General features: G+C 43.3%; 3 protein-coding genes across 4 annotated transcripts in view; 2 read left to right on the top strand and 1 right to left on the bottom strand.

Annotated features, from left to right (window-relative positions):
• Window positions 1-19,846, top strand: part of LOC125019877 (UPF0500 protein C1orf216 homolog) — a 25,124-nt gene continuing 5,278 nt past the window's right edge. The window contains exons 1-2 of one of the 2 annotated variants that reach the window (XM_047604894.1): window positions 1-134; window positions 1,511-2,579. In XM_047604894.1, coding sequence (XP_047460850.1) covers window positions 130-134; window positions 1,511-2,579 — 1,074 coding nt within the window. In that variant the 5' untranslated portion in view covers window positions 1-129. Of the gene's footprint in view, window positions 135-221; window positions 391-1,510; window positions 2,980-19,846 lie in introns of those variants that run through there. The other variant, XM_047604893.1, reaches the window with a different exon arrangement.
• cdca5 (cell division cycle associated 5) lies at window positions 17,056-18,678 on the bottom strand. Its single transcript, XM_047604895.1, has one exon. It carries the CDS (start codon window positions 18,533-18,535, stop codon window positions 17,759-17,761), a length of 777 nt encoding a protein of 258 aa, XP_047460851.1. The 5' UTR covers window positions 18,536-18,678; the 3' UTR covers window positions 17,056-17,758.
• Window positions 18,689-19,846, top strand: part of psmb2 (proteasome 20S subunit beta 2) — an 11,883-nt gene continuing 10,725 nt past the window's right edge. Inside the window, exons 1-3 of the mRNA XM_047604896.1 lie at window positions 18,689-18,916; window positions 19,453-19,575; window positions 19,707-19,777. Coding sequence (XP_047460852.1) covers window positions 18,826-18,916; window positions 19,453-19,575; window positions 19,707-19,777 — 285 coding nt within the window. The 5' untranslated portion in view covers window positions 18,689-18,825. The remainder of the gene's footprint in view (window positions 18,917-19,452; window positions 19,576-19,706; window positions 19,778-19,846) is intronic.

The raw sequence follows: 19,846 nt of genomic DNA on the forward strand, positions 1-19,846 counted from the left end.
GGTAAGAACGAACTCATGCAGACAGACACGTTGGCCCGGTCAGACTTATGAAAGGCGGCAGATAGGAGATGAGAGGAAGAGTCTGAGGTTGTTTAATCTGAGAAGGACTAGAGAGGAGGCAGCACTGATATGGGGTGAGCGTTACATAACGCAGCGCAGATGAGCCGTTTTCTGCATTTGCGTCTTCGTTTTCTATTTATTTTTTATTTTTTTTTATTTTATACCTCGCTGTTGGTGGATTAATGTGTAAAAGCGTCGTGTTTTTGGCGTAAACATGCAGCCTCTGTGCGCCACCGGTCGCCTCTTACATGTTTTCTGCCGCTGTTCGCGCAGAAACAGGCATCCATTTTTAAAGATGGCACACGTCCACCCGGCAGCAGGACTCTTTTGGTATTCATTTTTCACCTTTATCTTATAGCTTTATTTTTTTTTTTTTTATTGCGCAATATATAAACATATATAGGTAGAAATAATAATTAATTAACAAAATATCATTATTTTAGGATAATATTTAATATATAGCGTTTAAAAAAATAGAAATATGTTGGTGTAAAGCGGATAATCCGTTTTTTTTTTTTTTTCTTTTTTTTAATCCTCGTGACCGTCGAGCATCAGTATGTGAAGGCGCGCTCCCGGCACGACCACTGTCGCTGTCCTTCAGCACCACGTGAACGCGCGAGTAAGAGAGAGCGAGAGATGGAGCGAGTGGGGTGGGGGTGTTGGGGATTGATTGACAGCAGCCTGAAGTCAGGATTAGAGAAATTTCCATTCTGAGGAGACATGTAAATATTTGATGTTAATAGAAGTGGAGTGTGCAGACCAGCCTGTAGTTATAGACAATATAAGCAAGGAGTGTGTGTGTGTGTGTGTGTGTGTGTGTGTGTGTGTGTGTGTCCGTGTGTCCGTTCTTGTTTTTATTAAGTTTTGGGGACCAGACTCTCGCTGTATTCTTACGTTGTGGGGCCACGTTGTCCTTGTGGGGACATCAGTCTTTTTTGTTGTTGTTGTTGTTGTCGTCGTTGTTGTTGGTTAAAAATGCATTGAGACTTGGTTTTAGGGCGAAGGTTTGGTTTGCCACTTAGTTGAGATGGTTATGAGCGAGGAGAACACGTTGTGTCGATGAAAAGTCGTGGCAAAGATAGAAACGCTGGTTTGCGTGATTGTGGAAACGGCGTTCAATTGTCCTGTTTTATTGTTTTCGCGTTGACGTTGTGTATTCTTTACGACACCCTTGAACTTTTTCTGCTTTATAGCCTGAAGACTTGTATCATGCGTCACCTAGGCAACAGCATATACAGAAGCCACATGATTTCTTCTTTTTAAACGGATGTGATTTGACTGTAAAGTTCCTCTGAGTGATGGAAACATTTCTCCTTCGTTTAACAAAGCAGACAAACTTCTAAGATGCTCAATAAAGACTTTACTTTAATATATGACACATATATATGGAGTAAATGCATGGACGGTCCTTCAGGTGCTTTCATGTTGCGCCCCTTCCTTCTCGTTCCAGTGAGGCTCAGTCGAGGTCAGTGATGCTTCACCATCAGGACCAAGCTCTGAACTCGGCCTACGGCGGCTCCTCGTCGCTCCAAAGCAAAGATGGCAACTTCAACTTCCTGCCGGGCAAAGACGACGAGGCCTACACGGGCAACGGGGACGAGAACCGAAACCAGATGCGGCCCCGAAACCTGGGCCCGCTGGGCCGCGACCCCCCGAACACCTCGCCGTCCTCCGGTTACCACCACGGCCAGGGGGTCACTTCGCCGCGCTCCCGCATGCCCTGCTGGAGCCAGCTGGAACCCCTCCCCGAAATCGAGAGCGCGGAGGACGGGTACGGCCGGGTGCCTCCCGACGGGGCGGAGGAGAGGAAGATGGAGGAGGAGGAGGGGAGGATGATGATGGGCCAGAGCGACGAGAAGCACGGCGAGAAACGGGGGCCGCAGCCGAGGAAGGGCAGCTTCGGGTTCCGAAGAGGACAGGAAGAGGAGCAGGGTATGCCGCTGGAGGACGACGACGAGTGGGGAGACAGCGACTCGGAGTCCGAGTACAGCCTCCGCTCCGGTGGCAGCATGTCCTCGCTGAACATGGAGTGCGGAGGCGATGGGACGCTCATGGGAGGCTGGGACCGCATCGGCGTCGGGGAGCCGAAGTCCAACCACCAGGAGAGCGACCCGACCAGAAACGCCAACAGAGACCCGCCTCCGCGGCAAAGGAGCTTCAGCCGCAAGTCCATGTCGGGAAGCCACCTGGGGAACCTCCTGGAGGAAGGGGCGGAGGGACAGGACGGCAACGACGACGACGACGACCAATCCACGGACTCGGACGAGGAGGCGCCGGAGCTGATGGACACCGTGTGGACGCTGCGGGACCGCGAGCGCTTCAAGGCCCAGGAGATGGAGAAGCACCAGGTGCAGCTGACCATGTACCGCCGCCTGGCTCTCATCCGCTGGGTGCGCACCCTGCAGGGCCGCGTCCAGGAGCAGCAGAACCGCCTCCAGTCCACCTTCGACGTCATCCTCACTCAGAGGAAGGAGCTGCTGCGGATGGGCGCGGCCAACGCCATGGCCGCCGCCGCCGTCAGCCAGTCGTAAAACAGAAAGGCAGGCGTTAGAAACTCTTTCACTCGGTTTGCTTCTATCATGGAGACGTGTCCCTTCGTCCTGTCTGACATTTTTAAAGCTCCACACTCATGTTGCCGATTGTATTAATAAACGTCTTAGACTCGTCTGGAACTGGACCGAACCGAAATCCCGAATGACGTAGGATGCATTCTGGTCAAAGCGATGACTTCGACACTTTACCATGACGTTGATGTTTTTATCTCTGTGTGTGTGTATGCTGTTGCTGCTTGTCTTTACCTCTCAATAGAAAACACATGAAACCTTCGGAAAATATCACAGATTTTATCGTCCCAGAGTCTATTTATACCCCGAGATGCTGTACATAATTATGATAAATTAAAAGATTGAAGAAACAATATATCTTAACGCGTGAGAGTTTTTCTTTCGTTGATCTGAGAAGACATCGAGGGCTGGTAGTCCCACTTTAAGAGACTCTTCTTTTCATCCCAGATCACCGTGGTGGTTTCGAGGAGTCGGTTTATCAAAGTTCACTCAGAGTAGATGTGACTAAAGAAGAGCAGTTTTTTTTTTTTCATATCTTCTCTAGATGTACTTTCTGTTCTCGAGCCCCGCAGCGAATGACCTTTGAGTGCACAATTGCCTCTTTGTCAGATGAACAAAGTTGTTTTGTATCTGTTCATCACAAGGGTTGGGGGTTTGTGTGCTCTGCTGGGAGTGTGATAGCCGTGTGAGGCTCAAGCGTCAATCTTTATGGGCAGAGCTGGAGCTGCTGCTTCTGCTGCTGCTGCCGCCGGGCACACCGAGATCATCTCACCTCATCTTTCTCTATATATGTGTGTATGTGTGTGTTCAGAGAGATACCAGCCGCGCTGCCACCCTATAATCTCCATCCTGAGCGAGTCGTGGGGTCCCTGGCCGCGGAGGAGGGCCCCCCCACACACCCTCCGGGAGGAGTCTGTCAAGTCTGCGCCCCGGGGCCCTGCAGGTCCTATCCGGTCGCTGCGAACAGACGCCGGTCCGGTTGCGCGCAGCAGCCAAACCCCGCGGCAAGTTTGGGGATAATCCCCGGCTATGCCTCGCAACCAGCTCCCGTTTATTTTTTTATTTTTTTTCCGAGGCTTATCGCCTCCCTTGGACGCAGGCGCCGCCGCGCTGAAAGTCTGAGTCGATTTACATATTGATCCGCTTGTTCGCTGGCTGAAGGTGGATGCTCGCGAGGCGTCTAAGCCGAGCGGATAACACGTTTACAGCGGAGTGGTGACTTGTAAACAACGCGGTGTGAGGAAAAAAAAAAAACACCTCTTACAAGGCGACGCCGAGGAACAAACGCGGCTTTGACGCGTGATTTCAAGGTGGTTAGAGGTAATAAATGAATTCAGAGATCGGGAAACAATAAGATAAAGAAAGCTGCTGCGGGGGGAGAATATGGGAGCTCGTCAGCTTCGCCTCAAGATAAAGGAGTATTATTATTATTTTCTTTATACATGTGACAATATTTTAGATATATTTTAGTCATACAATATCCTCTGGTAATCTAGAAGTTAACTAACAGTAGACTTGTGTTAAAAGTTAAAAGTATTTGTGTTCCACCTTTCAGGAACATTTCAAGATGCCTTCAAATATACGTCATTAAGTTATCAAACATGCAGACAAAGACCTAATTAAAAATAATGGTAAGAAATAAGGGGAGAAATTGTTAATTAGAAACATTTTCCAGCATTTTCTGAAACTTGAATGCAAGCAGTTATTTGCAAGTTTTCTTTACCATGAACCACACTCCTCTGTGCTGGTGTTGGGCCCCTGCTGCGTGCGCACTCGCCAGGCGCGTTGCGCGCACACCCTTGTCTCAGCTCCGCACACTTGCTACTTCAGGGGGAGAAAAAAAAAAATAGAAAACGAGACATGGAAATGACAGGTATTGTGTTAAATGCTTCTACTTCTTCTTTTTTTAAAGCGAAACTTCCAGATGAGCAGAGGGGGTGCGCACAGCTGGGCCTTGTGGCACCCCCGTGGCGACATGCAGCGCTACGAGGAGCGTGTGCATGTTTTTTTCTTTATTATTTTGTTTTGTAATACACTTCACCTTCCGTGTCTCAGAACAACAGACAGCTGCAGAAATCCAAAGTGTCAGACGAAGGATTGTTGTTCAGGGATTCTAATCGCAGGTGTCACTAAAGAAACGTCGTGACAGTGTCACGATGTATATATTCCTTTCACAGAAACATTTACCTCACTTATTAACATGTTTTATACCTGATCTATCTATCCTATTTCTATTGTTGAAACAAAATAAAACAATCATAAAAAAACAAAACAAAAAAAACATTGTCCCATTGTTTAGCATGGTTATTTTTCCTTCACTTCACTGTTGCAAGGAAAAAAAATACACAAATATAAAGTGAAACTCCAACTAATCAATAGCTAATAAATGTGGTATGATCAAAAAGGTTCAGGGAGAAGACAAAATTGTAATATTTTCACCTGATTAATCAAAAAATACAATTAGAATAAAGCTATCTTCTTAAAATATAGGTTCTCCGGTAACTTATTTATTCGTTTTAGCATTTATTCTTTATTTAACAAGACCTGAATGGGTTGACCTTGGCTGCAGCTTCCTTTTAACTGACCTCTCTCAAGAAGAAACAAAACCCCCTTGAAACTGTGCGCAGTTGGTTTATCTTCAGCCTTCAGTCACACAGTGATTTAACCTGCAGAGCACGCGCAGCAGTTTCTCTCTTTAGACTCGTGCCTCCACTGGGGGGCGATACTCTATCACACACCTCCCGCAGATCACACCGTCACCTGCGCCCGTTTCTGCGTTTTGACACCAGGGGGCAGCAGCGTGCGCGCGGCGCGTCAGGGCTCATCCAGAAGTTGGTGCCCTTAACGGGGAATCACCTGGGATCAGGTGGAGGGTTCCCACTGGGAGGAGAGAGACTGTTTTTCCCACTGCATGTTGAATAAGACAGAGCACTTTCAAACTTTAATCTCTGATTTTGTGGCTGTGGGAAAGGAGGAGACTCACTTTAGAGTGAACTGAGTGATAGTTAAGCACAATGAACTTATGAAGGTGGTTGACTTCATATTTTTGTCACTTTAAAAAAAAAGAAAAGAAATAATTAAGTTTGAACTTGTTTCAAAAGACAGATGAAACGAAAGTTTAAAAATATTGTGTATTCCATTATGAATTGATATTTTAACACGCTTGGTTTGTTACTTGATTCTTTGTTTTTAAGCTTTATGGTGATGTTTACATTTTTAAATATTTTCACGCATATTTTTGTAAACTGAAGAAGCACAGTTGTCTTTTGTAACTTTAACTAAAGCTCTGCAGCCATATTCTCCTGCACACAGAAAAAAATCTGTGAAATCTTACCAGTACAGTAAAAAAAAAGTGCCCTTTCGTTATTATTATTATTTTACATTACAGTTGGTTTATTTACTTAAAATAAAAGTATGGTTGTGACCTTGTTTTTTCAACGTAAGTGTTGCCACTTGTTACAGTTTAATATATGTGTCTGTGACCATTTTAAATGTAATATGCACATTGTTTTATACAAATTAATTGTTTGTCACAGGTTTGGAGCCACACCAGCCACATAACTATTAGAAAAAAAAAACAAAACAGACATTTACCAGTAGCAGTGAGAAGAAAACCACCCAAAACGCTAGGTTGTTTATTTTTAATATTGCAGTATTATACCCAAACTGGAATATGTAATAGCTTAAGTTATAATAGATGTCTTTAATTGTTTTATAACTACTTCTTTGAACATATCTGTTTTTTTTTTTGTTTTTTTTTTACAGATTATTGGCAATATGTGCATCCTTTGTGTTTTTTAATGCCATCTCCTCAGTGTTTTATACAACAAACAATAGAATCTCTATGTTAAAACCTGAACTTGTCTCTAAATATCAGTGATTTATCATTGTTTTGTTAATTATACAATTGTCTACTGCAGATTTAAATGTTTTATTGGTATGTATTTGTGAAAGTTTTAAGTTAAATCTTGAACTAACCCTCATAATCATCATATTTGAGTGGAAACTTTAAAGACTGCTTGTCTTTATTGTAGCTACTGTGTATTCACAGCAGATATGAATGTTTATTCAGCTAACGGTATAGTTCTGTAAGTTAAAGTCAAAATAACCACCTTTGACTCCTTTTTATTCCCTTCAAACTGTAATTTACTGTTGCTACTGTTAATAATGTTTGTTTTCTACAGATTTAAATGTCACATACACAATTTTTTGAGCTTCTACTTCATTTGAGACACTTTTAAGAGCAAACTTGAGCTTGTTGTGTGAATATTTTGACCCAGTTTTCTTTAAATAGGTTGAATTTAAAGGGGTAAAAAATCCTATTTGTTATCTGTATTGACACTAACTGGGTCAATTTACTCCCTGTGATGTTTAGTCTGCTGCATTAGTTTGTCGAGGGGTTCGTATTCTCCATAATTAATTGCCTAAAAGTTTAAAAAATGCCTCTCTGAACTAGATTTTCTTGTTTTTTTATGTGAGCAAATTGATAAAAAGGAGCAAAAGGTGACGTCTCCCGCTTGGATTCACCTCGTTCTCGTACTGTAACTCAAAGCCCTCCCTCATGTTTGTAAACTCACTCAGTTGTGTAAAGATTTACTTCTTCCCGCTGTCAGATTTACCTTCCTGTCTACTCACACAGTCACTCTGGTCCTTTCAGACTCCTCAGGACAAAATGTGAGGTCTTGTGTATTCAGACGCCCTTGACATGCAAAAGTTCGGGAGTCCCTGCTGCAGTCGTGGCTTTAGCTTGTTGTGTCGGGCTTTTTTTTTTTTTTTTGAACACAGAAATACATACAAACCCTATCATGGTCTTTCTCTCCCCTCCTTCCCTGCTGCCTGATGTAGTGTGACAGTGTGTTCGCCCGCAGCACTCTGCTGGCGTGGAAACAATCAGCTTTGACAGAAAGGGGGTGGTGGTGGTGGTGGGGATGGAGGGAGGGAGGAAGAGGAGAGGAGGGAGGCAGAGAGGGGAGGGAAGGGAGGGATGAAGGGAGAGGGTTGGGTGAGGAGGGGTGAGTGAGGGTGGGCTGCGGCCCGAGGCCTGTGTATGATGAACTGGATAGAAAGACCTGTCGTCAGAAGAGAAATAACACACACATAGATAGATAGATAGATAGATAGATAGATAGATAGATAGATAGATAGATAGATAGATAGATAGATAGATAGATAGATAGATAGATAGATAGATAGATAGAGTAAGAAAAAAATCAGATGTCATGTGCTTTTATGTTTCTCTTAAATTAGATGGATTTTCAATGGAGTTTGGTCTAAACTCTTCTTCGCTGCTTTCTGTGCTCATCCGCACGCATCTGCATCTCAAAGGCCTGCGTATGATGAACGGGATAGAAAGACCTGTCGTAAGAAGAGAAATAACACACACTTAGAAAGATGGATGGATGGATGGATGGATGGATGGATGGATGGATGGATGGATGGATGGATGGATGGATGGAATAGGAATAAGAGAAATAAACTAGAAGTCCTGTTTTTTTTGTTTCTCTTAAATTAGACAGATTTTCAATGGAATTTGGTCTGAACTCTTCTTCGCTGCTTCCTGCGCTCATCCGCACACATCTGCGTCTCAAAGGCCTACGTATGAACTAGATAGAAAAACCTGTTGTAAGAAGAGAAATAACACACACTTGATAGATAGACAGACGGACGGACGGACGGACGGACAGATAGATAAGGAATAAGAAAAACAAACCAGAAGTCCTGTGTTTTTATGTTTTTCTTAAATTAGACGGATTTTCAATGGAGTTTGGTCTGAACTCTTCTTCGCTGCTTTCTGCACTCATCCGTATGCATCTGCGTCTCCGAGCGGAAAAGAGGAAAATGTGGATCGATAAATGACGGATGATAGATGGAAGTATGGCATTAGGAAGAGGCCAGACATAGAAAAGAAAAAAAAACAGTCCTCGTGTCCCCCACTGTCCTCTAAACAGTTGAGACTTTAATAGAAACTGATTCATAAAACGAAGCATTATCTGAACTTTAATCGTCAAACAAGACAAGAACAGCAAGAACAGGTCAAACCCCGATGGACCAACATGTCCTGAGTGAACAACCTGTTGACGGGAACACAAACCTCTCAGCATCCGAGGCCTCCGTGACCCCCGGTTGTCACTCAGCCACTTGACTCTGTGGACTGGTTTAAGTGGAAGCCATCGGGTCCATTGTGACGCAGCGCCTCTGATTCCAGGACTTGAAGCCTCGTGTGCGGTGGGTCAGAGGAGGAGGAGGGGGCGCGCGTCGACGCTTCAGCTGCCTCGTCCGCTATAACCAGCTAATAAATATGAAAACAGCAGGTTAAAACTTTTTCATTCGTCCCGTGCCTGAAAGGATTATACCCTTCTATGGAGTCCCGTGAAAAATCCCCCAAACCTCATAATGCCCAATGTTGTCCCATAAAACTGTTCGGAACAAAAGGGGGCTTTTTCACGCATAAGGGGTTTTCTCAAGAGCGCATTGAGGGGAGCCCCGGCCGGGATCCGCCCATAGATTATGTGGCTGTCGGTGAAAGCCCGGCTGGGAGCGGCAGGTGCGTGTGCCAAGCATAGAGGGGGGGGGGAGTCCGGTGTCCGTGTGGAGGGTGGTGAACTATGGAGAATGCTGCGCAGCTGCCGGCAGGAATGTTTGCAGATTGTCACTTCCATTTGACTTGCTCTTTTTCTTCCCACTCTTTTTCACTCCCCCTCCCTCCCCGGCCTAGAGAGGGAGCTGGTCTCCCAGGTTTTCCGCCTCCCACCTCCCACCTCCCGAGCCGCGAGAGATAGATAGGAGGCTAAACGGTGACACCCTGTCCACAAAAGCGACAAGCTGCACGGGTCGTCTCCGCCCCAGCGCCGTGAAATCGTGGATTAAACTGATAAGCAAAGAAAGAGTGATACGCATCCCACATTTATTTATTTATTTTATTTATTTATTTGAAGGGGAGCTGGGGGGAGGGGAGGGGAGGGGGGGCTGTTTTGTGGGACTAAATGAACGGGGTTAACACGCTGTTTAACTCACTGTAGTCCCCAGAGGCTTCTTTCACACAGGTTATTGGATTTTTAGATTTTTTGAAGTTCAACATATGGCGGCCTCCAGACGAAGCAGAAGCTCTTTAATAATGCAGCTCATGAATTTATCAACTTTGCCAAAAAAAAAAAGAAAAAAAAAAGTAACAATATAACACGAAGAATGCAGCCGCTTAACGCGAACCCCCTTTTGTCTCACGAAATCATCACCTCTTATCTTCGTGCATTCACGGTAAAGTATTATTACCAGAACGCATTTATCAGAGGAGATAGTCGTCCCCCCCTCCCCTCCCCTCCCCTCCCCCATGTTGACCCGCACCGGCCGTATCTTTTGCCTGGAAACGTCCTCTTTGCACCAAACCTCGTCGTCTAATCTCCGCCGTCCAAACTGTGTCTCCTCTCCAAACTGTGGCCCAGGGCTATGTGTGGGTCCTCGACATAATCCCTCTCCCTTTAAAACTCCGCGGTCCCTCTTATTCCGCTGGGGGTTTTTTTGGGGGGGAGAAAGTGCTCAATGCTTTTTCACACCGTCTTCCAGCAAAAAAGGGGATTAATGTCCTCGCCATTATGAATAATGAGAATGAATAATAAACAGTTCTTCTGTTTAGCCCACTCCATTAAATAAAGGGAAAGAGTATCCGTGTGCTTTTCATTGACACGTCTTCTGGGGGTTTGCAGAGGTCACACATAAGAAGAGGCAGAATGGACTGAAACCAGTGGGTTTAGTTATGACCTGATGTTTAATGCAAACTGTTGGCGCTGAATTCCTCTTTTTATCAAAGTCTAAACTGATAGGTTTTGTGTTTTTATGCAAAAAGAGTCATGAAAAACCTGACACAGCTTGACTAATACTAGATTTACATCTCTATAAATGTAGTATTTAACCACCTGGCAGGACAGAGTGTGCAAGGAACTCTTAGAAAATACACTTGGTTTTTGTATCTTTTCACAAGTTAATGCCAGTAGTTCATGCTCAGCATGTTGGGGTCAGCACTTTGAGTCCCGCAAAGTAAGTTAAGTGTCACAAATTTAAACTTTTCTGTTGGGAACCAAAAATATGGCAGGTTTAAATGAGAACGTAGGTGAATAAATAAAAAGGGAGACGGCGAACAATATGACTTTTTGGAGGTTTTATCTGGATGGTGCAAAAGGTCTGGGAGACTAGTGGCTTCCTGGTAATGTATTGTTTCAATGACAACCTGCATTTATTTAGAATATTGCTCGTATGTTCAGTTCTTCTAGAAACCGGAGAAGCTACTTGGGTGAAACGTCTTCCAGAAACTCTACAAGTCTAGTTGAACCTTGTTTCAGTTTTATTTCCTGTATCTACTGTGACCTCAATGAGTGAGGACCTTCAAGATGGTGCGAACAAATCACTTTAAATATCACAGCTAGATTTGGTCCATCTGCAGCTTTAGAAGAATGATCAATACTTACAAAGGAAACAGTGTAAATTACAAAATCAGCCCATGTAAACTCATCTCTAATTATTCTACATGTTAAACTATTTATATCTTAGCATTTAGCACCTTGTAGCTAGCTGCTATTCACTACTACCGAGGTTGGCTGTTTAGTGTAAGTTATGATATGTAACATCTTCATTTCACTTATGCAACGATAATTCATGTGAGCATGTGTCATCTCGAAGATGAAGACTAAAAAAAATAAAATAAAATAAAATAGTCTTTGTACTTGTGGACAAAATTAAGCTTTTGCATGTCTCTTCTTTCAACTGTATGTTTCTCAGACTCCAAAATGAATGAATGAATTTATTTATTCATGGGTCTATTTATATATCTCTGGTCATTTGTCTCATATTAAAGGTAACAGTGAGTTGGTGTGAATGAAGATGACGAACACATCGTCACGATTTGTACCAAGACTGAGACTAGAGACTTGTTTAGCCAAGATTTTTCAAATTAGCTCTTTTAACCCACGTGGAGCTCATCTGCATGTGAAGCTGCCAAGAGCCGGGAGTAGAACTGGGAGCACCGGGTTCATTTACACTTTATCATAACTTTATAGCCAGAACAGAAGATGCAGCATTCGTGTAAAGAAACGCAGGAGCTAAAATAAAAAGAGGCTGCAAACAATAGGACTTTAGCTCATTTCAAAATGGTGATCAAAGCTACAAAATGAACCCAAATAACGCTGTTAATTGTGCACCTCCTCGTAGGGTCAACTCTGTGTTGTGGCCTTAATGTCTCCATGTGTTTATTAAAATCATTTTACAACATTTACTGCAACATAAAATTAACCCCACATCTGCTTAAATGGATCCAATAACGAGAGCAATCTGCCTCTCAGGATTAGTATGATTCAATTAAACCTAAAAATCATATTGTATGGTCAAAATATTTGATCTTTTTTTTCTTTTTGTTAACTCTAATTGATGGAGCTGGATGAGAATATAGACTCAGGACAACAAGTTTTAACATGTTACGTTCAATATCATTAAACTTTGTATATATACAGTATATATAAAAAAAAGTTAAAAGCAGAAGTTGCTCTTTACATCTCCTTAAAGTGTCGTTTCTGTGTCGTGGCCTTGGCATTTCCTCGTATGTAACATCTGCCAAAAACCAACAACGCATCTGGGATCAAGAGCCTCGTTCATAATGACGATGATTCATGGAATCATGTAAGAGAGAAGGAGGTTTCTCTTAGGAGAAATAAACGACGATCAGGGTGACAAATCAACATTAATAACCCGTCCCTCCGACAAATGGGTGAACACTCTGGGCCCTGAGTGACAAAACGCCTCCTGTGCGTCTCCTTAAAGTGTCTCCTATGCATCACAACCTCCTCCTTTTTTTTTTTTTTCCATGCACATGTGCCGGATCATAACTCCGCATCCACGGCTGCCAGGACGGACAACGCAGCTCGGAATGAGAAAATGAAATATGAAACAGTGGTGTGATAAACTGGTAGATAATCATCTTTTCATTAAACTTTCATCCCCAGTGACTTAAATATTCAAGAGCCCAATTACAGAGCTTGTATCTCTCCCGTTCTCCCTCACTCTCGCTTTTCTTAACAAGAGCAGTCAGGGGAGGAGAGGGGGTGAGTGGCTTAAAGGGACGAGAGAGAGCATCATTATGAAGTGGTCACGGGGAGAGGGGGGAGGGAGAGGGGGTGATATGTGCACATCGATATTGAAATGTCGACACTTCCGATACCAGGTCTTTAGGCTCTAAAATCGACTCTCAAATCAAAAATGTCGATATCGATACTTTCGATACTTCAGTCATTCGAGGTAATGTAGTAAAACAGTGGAAAGTAACTAAACTGTGAAACACCTCAGGCATTTATGATGAGGAGGACAGAAGAGGAGAGGACAGGGTCAGAATTAAGACGCAAGGTTTCATTTTATAGTAGTTCTTAATAGTTTTTTGAATTACCGTAACTCACGATGGTGTGGCTGAACACTGGGAAGCTGTGCTTTTGTCTGGAAGACGTTCATGACATATCAAGAGTATTGCTAACTTCGTTTTCACCAGCAAATTCCTCCAAACAACTCCCTCTTCCTTGGGCTCTTCGGTCTGGTGCAGCCGATATCAGTGGTGTGTCATCATTACCGTAATGGCAGCTTTTTTCCCCAGTGTTCAGTCACCCTTTGAATTTTGTCCATCGGGGAGTTACGGTAATTCATTGCGCAGGTGGATATTTAAGGGTGGAACAATAACTTATTTTAATCGTCTTATTAATCTTTAACACATCTTTTGTATGACTGTGTCTCTGTTTTTTCTGTTGTTGTATTTGCTTGATTCTATAGTAAATGAGGCCGATACACCAATATACTTTTGAGTTTAAAATGAATAAATAAATAAATAATGTCTTGTATTCGTTATGAAGCTATGATTTGAAACACACTACTTTTTTTCAAGGTTTACCGCACGCACAGCAGGGCGTATTTACGCAAAGTCTCAGTATCGCATCGCCAATACCCAGCATGAATTTTTCCCCCCAGTATCGGATCGTGAAGGAAATCGGTGGTATCGAACATCACTAGCGGAGATGACCCGTCGTCGTCGTCCCTCATCGGGGGGACAGGCAGCAGCAGGCCTGTCCAAATAGTGGGTTAAGGAGAGGAGGAGACGAGGAGATGGAGAGGGAGAGACAGATGTGTGGAGCCGTGCAGGTCTGATGGCGGGATGGAGGGATGGATGGATGAAGGGAGGGAGGGCGGTGCAGAGAAGGCAGAGAAAGAGGCAGACAGACGAGCTGAGAGGGGGTATAGATTTTCCACGCAGATAGTGGAAAGATGTGTGCATCCTGATGAGTGCCACAAACAGGGCACATGACTCCCCCTCTTTCTCTATCTCCCCCTTTCTCTCCCTCTCTTTCTCTCTCTCTCTCTCTCGTCTGCCTGTTTCTGTGTGTGTCAGTGTATTAGCAGTCAGAGCACTGAAGCCCACGGGCGATTCCTGTGTGTGCTTGCGATAAAGGGGGGGAAAAAAGGGGAGGAAGTATAACTGGGGGAAGCGGGGCGTCGAGGAGGGAGGGAGGGAGGGGGTGAGGGTGAGGGTGGGAGGAGAGATGAGGAAGTTGGTTGGTGGGGAGGAAAGAGCATCCAGCAGAGCAGGGAGCTTCCTCTGTGCTGTCAAAGCCTCTGGATCACATCCCCATTGGTCTTTCTCCTCCACACACACACACATGTTTCCTCACCCAATTGCTCTCTTCTCCCTCAAACCAACCCCATCTCCTCCCCTCCTTCCCTCCCTCCTTTCTCATGAAAAGAGTGTCTTGGCAGGGTAATTAAGAATGGCCTCTAAACACAGGAGTATGGCAGGAACGCTCCAGATGAAAGTAAATGATTAAAATAATTACAGGCTGAGAGCTGACGAGCCGGAGTGTGGGGTGGCCGCCGGACATTTGTCGGTAATTAGATAATTAATCTGAATGCAAATGATGAGCCCTAACGAAGCAGTCAAGCTGAACCAGCGACAACTGCCGTGAGTGAAATGTAAAAGGGGGGAGGAGGAGGAAGAGAGGGAGGGGGGAAAAAGCAAGGGGAAGAGATTTAGGTGGGGGGGAACACACGAATATGAGAATAAAACCCCCCCCCCCCTCCCAAAAAAATAAAGCAGCATCAACAGACTCAACAGCAGAAGTGGAGTCAGCAGCAGCAGAAGTGTAAATCAATAACTGTTTCTGGCAGTGACAGCTCAAAAAGCTTCACTCTGTTTGTAACTTTCACTCGTGATGACAAGTAGACACATGAGCATCTTGTTAAAAAATATACAAAAAAGGAAAAAAAAAAAATACAGTTTTTGTGCACTGCAGAAGAGCGTCTGAAAGCTGGAATAATGAAATGAAGGCTGGGTATGAAACATGAAATGGCACCTGAGGATAAAAAAAAAGGAAAAAAAACAGAGCACACTTTGCACGCCCTAAAATGCGTGAGCAAATTGTGGATTTACCCGCTCGCTGCAACACACTCAAAAGACACACTCATTATTTCTTCCGTGCCTTCTCCTCATACGCACAAATACTGTCAGCATATGCGCTCAAAGCCGGGGTAAACATCTAACTTTGTAGCTTATTTCAGAGGTGTATTTTTTATTTATTTATATATTTTTTTTTACCCCTTCTCTCCCAAGGTGGGTATAAAAGGTGACGATGTACCTGTCAGCTTCCCGTGCAACAGTGTGGATCACTTCTTTAAATTTACATAAAGGTCTTTAAGGTTTATTTAACGCCTTTCCAAACAATTCAGCTGAAAGTTTTGCAAAACACGTCTGGCATTGTGTCGCTGTGTTTTCTTAAGGTACAGAAATGGACATTTTGTGCAGAGCAGTATTTAAATTAACAAACCCTCATTTTGTGTCCCATAAAACTGATTATAAATCATCAACAAGCAAAAAAGTTGGTCATTTAAAAATTAACATTATTCAATAAATGTATCTGTTACTGAATACATCTTTAAAATAACACGAATTTCACTCTCATCAGACGCTGTAGAGTTAGCAGTTACTGCTACGCTGCTAAGCTAGGCTAGGCTAGTTAGCATTTACCTAGTTGTTTGTTATAAATAGATTGTGCAGTTGAATTATTTTCATTTAACACAGTTACTACAGAGTGTCAAACATATTTCTAAACTAAAAAAAAAGACATTAAAAACGAGTAAATTCGCTTTAGCTAATGCTATCTCGCTAGCTCTTGCTGTAGCTAGCAAGAATGCAAGAACTTTTATGATGTTTTCATTCATTAAGCAGTTTTTCTGGGATAATATTGCTCATGATGGTAAAAGTAAAATGTCACATTTGACAGATGAGAACGTAAATCATGTTTATCTTTGCATTTTGGCCAATAACGCAAGTAGAGAGTCTTGCCATATACTATATCAGGTATCTAAGATAAAACTAAAACAAAAGCAAATGGGTTTGTTTGAGGTTGAAGACAATTACTCATTTGTAATATGCTTGTGGGGAAAAGTCAAATAGGTCCAGTTGCCTTTGTTTTAGCCATGATGAACAGACTAATCAACTGAATAAAGATAAATGTGGGCACAAACTTAGAAGAGCAAAGTGTTGACAAATCTTCCAACAAGAAAGCTGATTCTTCAAATACTATCAGGAAACTGTATTCAAAATTTTTTATATATATAAATTTTCCTTACCATACTTTATACAATATAAATATGCTCTTCTGTGAAATCCTCAATTTAACAAAAGACACCACAATCTTAAATATAGAGGAGTTTCTCAACCCAAAAATGACGTCTTAACTCAGACACGATTTGCTCAGAGAAAAAAGAATCTCAGCAAACATCCTATGTCAGCAGTTATCTCTCAGCAGATCTAGCTTTAGCTGGTACTGTTGGTTTTATAGAGAAAATCTGGACGACTTTGTCCTTTAAGAAACTTCCTGCTTAAATACATGCACTGGTGTTTTTGTTTGCAGTAGCATGTTAGGTACTGCAGGTTTCCATGTTTCAAGCTGTAAAATCTCTTCTGGGAGGATAAACACTGCTCTGCCAATAGATACTCCAACATGTGGTGATTTGATGACGGTGAAGCTGCAAAACCTCCCATTCTTTTAACGTATTAATATGTCAGACTGGAAGTCAAATAAATACACAAATCACGACTTCACATGTTATATACGAAGCCCTTAGTTAGTTGTGCCAATCCATCCTCATCAGTATAAATAAATTACACTTTAAGAGACTCCAGAGTCAAATGCCTTACCTGTCCACCGCTCTCATTAAATCGTCATTCAGTCTGCCTCAACACAACCACGGGAGACCGCCGCTCTGTCAACAACGCTGGCTAACACCTTGTTAGGTCCTGTCCAATTTCAGGGCACATGTCTGATGTCGCTGTTGCTTAACGAAGTCTGTCACAGCACAAGAACTGCTACTGAAACCAATACTGAAAACAAGGACAACATCTGAAAACAAAGCGTCTGGTGATTTCATTTTTTAAACATTTATTTACATGTAAAATACAAAAAACTTATTTTTCTGTGTTTGTTAAACTTGATAAACAGTCAAAGAACAGCACTGATTGGGTGTTGTCTCCCTAATCCTGTTTTTTTTAAGCCAATTAAATGCGGCTGTAGATACATTATTAATGGAAAAGATCCTGATGTCTGAATTACTGCCCATGTGTGTTATTTTTCCAACCACTGTAATAACAAGAACAATGGAGAAAAATGTCAGTCAGTCTTCGAGGCAGGCAACTTAACCGTACACATAAAATCCATCATATTTAAGCGTACCAAACATTTAACTTTGGATCATCTGCCATCACAATTACATCAATTAAAGTCCAACATTTGAAAACTAAATATTTAACATGCTCAGTATAATAAAGCAAATCTGTATAAACATGTCTAATGTAAAGGAAAGAACCTTTGACTACTTTCACTGACTACTCTTCCTGTAAGCCTCCACATAATGACATAAAGCACATTAAGAGCATTTAATCAAAAACAAACACACAAAATAAAATCCCAAGAATCAAACTTTACAACATAAAAAAAGGCTGGAAATATACAAAGTAGTATGAAACACACACATATGAAGTGTTTTTTTGTTTTTCCTCCTGGAGTGAGTGTTTTTCTGCATGTCAGAGACAAAAACAAACATGCTTTAAGTGTCAGTATTCACTCCACCACCAGCTCAAACTCCTCCGCCTCCTCAAACTCTGCGTTCATCACCGCTGCCAGGGCGTCCAGCTCCGTGTTGTCTATCTGCTGGATCTTCTTCCTCCTCTTCTTCTCCTTCGCCACGACCACTCCGGGGATGTTCATGTCCGGCTCGGGGAGAGCTGAGCCACCGTCTTCGGCCTCAAGCAAAGACACGAACGAGTTCAGGCCAGACACGGAGCCAGAAACGTCCAAGCCGGTCTTAGGTGGCCCCACTTTCAAAACCTCCGGGGTGCTCAGCTTCTCGAATCCGAACATAGTCTCACGAGAGTCGGGGCGGTTGAAGGAGTTGTCGCTGAGTCTGCTGTAGGACCGGCGTGCTTTCTGCGACCACACCAGGTCCTCCGGATCCGGCTGCTGGGAGCAAGAAGGGGGCGGCGGTGAGGACGGGAGGATCGGTGATGGCATAGCGGCCTTCTTCTTCTTCTTCTGCTGCTGCTGCTGCTTCTTCTTCTCGGCCGAGGAGGAGCTCTTACGGCCCGGACCAGCACCAGAAGTGGAGACTTTAGGCTTTTTCTGCTCAACGTTTTCCGACTCAGGCCGCCTCGGCGTGTTTTCCTTGTCGTGCTCCGATGGTGCGACAGTTTTCCTGGGCGCAATTTTCCTCACCGTTATGGAGCGTTTGTGAGCAACAGATGCCAGCGCCATTTTATTGTCACTTTTAGCCTGTGGAGGAGAACTCAACCGCGCCGACCGTCTGCGGTTATCCGACTCCGACATCGTGCTCAGGGGCATCACCTCCGTCGTAGTGAACCTTCCCTTACGAAATAACAAGTCCTCCGCCGATTTACTTTATGATTAACACCGCAGTATCTCAACCACACGGACACAGCAGCAGCATTCCGCTCAAATTGCCCGCCCGAGTCGCGTAGAAAAGACGACACGGTGTTTTCCGGTGACGTCGACAGTGTGCGCCAGCTCTCTCAAACTTTTGCTGTGTAATCCGGACAGGCGAGGATCCCGGACGACTGCTAGTTCAGATTATTATTTTTAAATAATATTTCTACACATAAGTGCTACACAGAATGGAATATTTAATCGGGATACAAGGGCGGGATTTTGTTCTCGTCGCCGCCGACAATGTTGCCGCTAGCAGCATCATTCAGATGAAACACGGTATGACAGCGCATTAGCTTAGCATTAGCTACAATGTCGGTTGATTTAGCTGCATTGCTAACATCATGTTTTAGAGTTCTTCTTTAAATATAAGTTTGCTTGTGCTTGCAGTAAGCATTCGTTGAAGCTTTTCTTCTTTCACTGTATTAACATGTATCATTTTTCTTCCCTTATTGCCACAAAAGCGTCACACATTGTGAATGCAACATGAGCAAGCGAAGCTAATAGCAAGCATAAGTTTAAGTGTCTTTAACATTATGATTTTGCACAGTTTCTACAATCGATAACAGTATTAAAAGCTGTGTGTGTCTTTACACAGTCTGCCATACGCGCCTCTGAGCTAATTATATCAATTCAACGTTTCTGTCATCGCTATAGTTAGCATGATTAGCATAAGCTACCCACCATTCAAGCATCTCGCAGCGAAAGTGAAAGTCTGTACTCATGTACCTCTCCTCACTCTGGATTGTCAGTACATGGGCACTTTAGCAGTTATTGACTCCCTTTTAATGACACGTACATGTTCTTTGTTCCAGACTATGACAAAATGTTCAAGCTGAGCGAGAAGATTTTGCTGCTGTGTGTTGGAGAAGCAGGAGACACGGTGCAGTTTGCAGAGTACATCCAGAAAAATGTTCAACTCTACAAAATGAGGAACGGTGAGGATTCAAGAGTTGATTATATATTGTGTAGCCTGGGAGATGAAATGAGAGGCATGCTCCTAAACTTCTTTTTTTGCCTGGTGACATTTTTATTTTATTTTTTTTTTTTTTGCCTCATATTTTCTTAGGTTATGAGCTCAGTCCAGCAGCAGCAGCAAACTTCACGAGAAAGAACCTCGCAGACTACCTTCGGAGCAGGGTAACTATAATGACTTTCATTAACGTTTTCATTAAAGGGGAACAGTCTAAAATGTGGTCGGTGAAGATT

This window comes from Mugil cephalus, chromosome 14 (assembly GCF_022458985.1).
Source record: "Mugil cephalus isolate CIBA_MC_2020 chromosome 14, CIBA_Mcephalus_1.1, whole genome shotgun sequence".
Taxonomy (NCBI): Eukaryota; Metazoa; Chordata; class Actinopteri; order Mugiliformes; family Mugilidae; genus Mugil; species Mugil cephalus.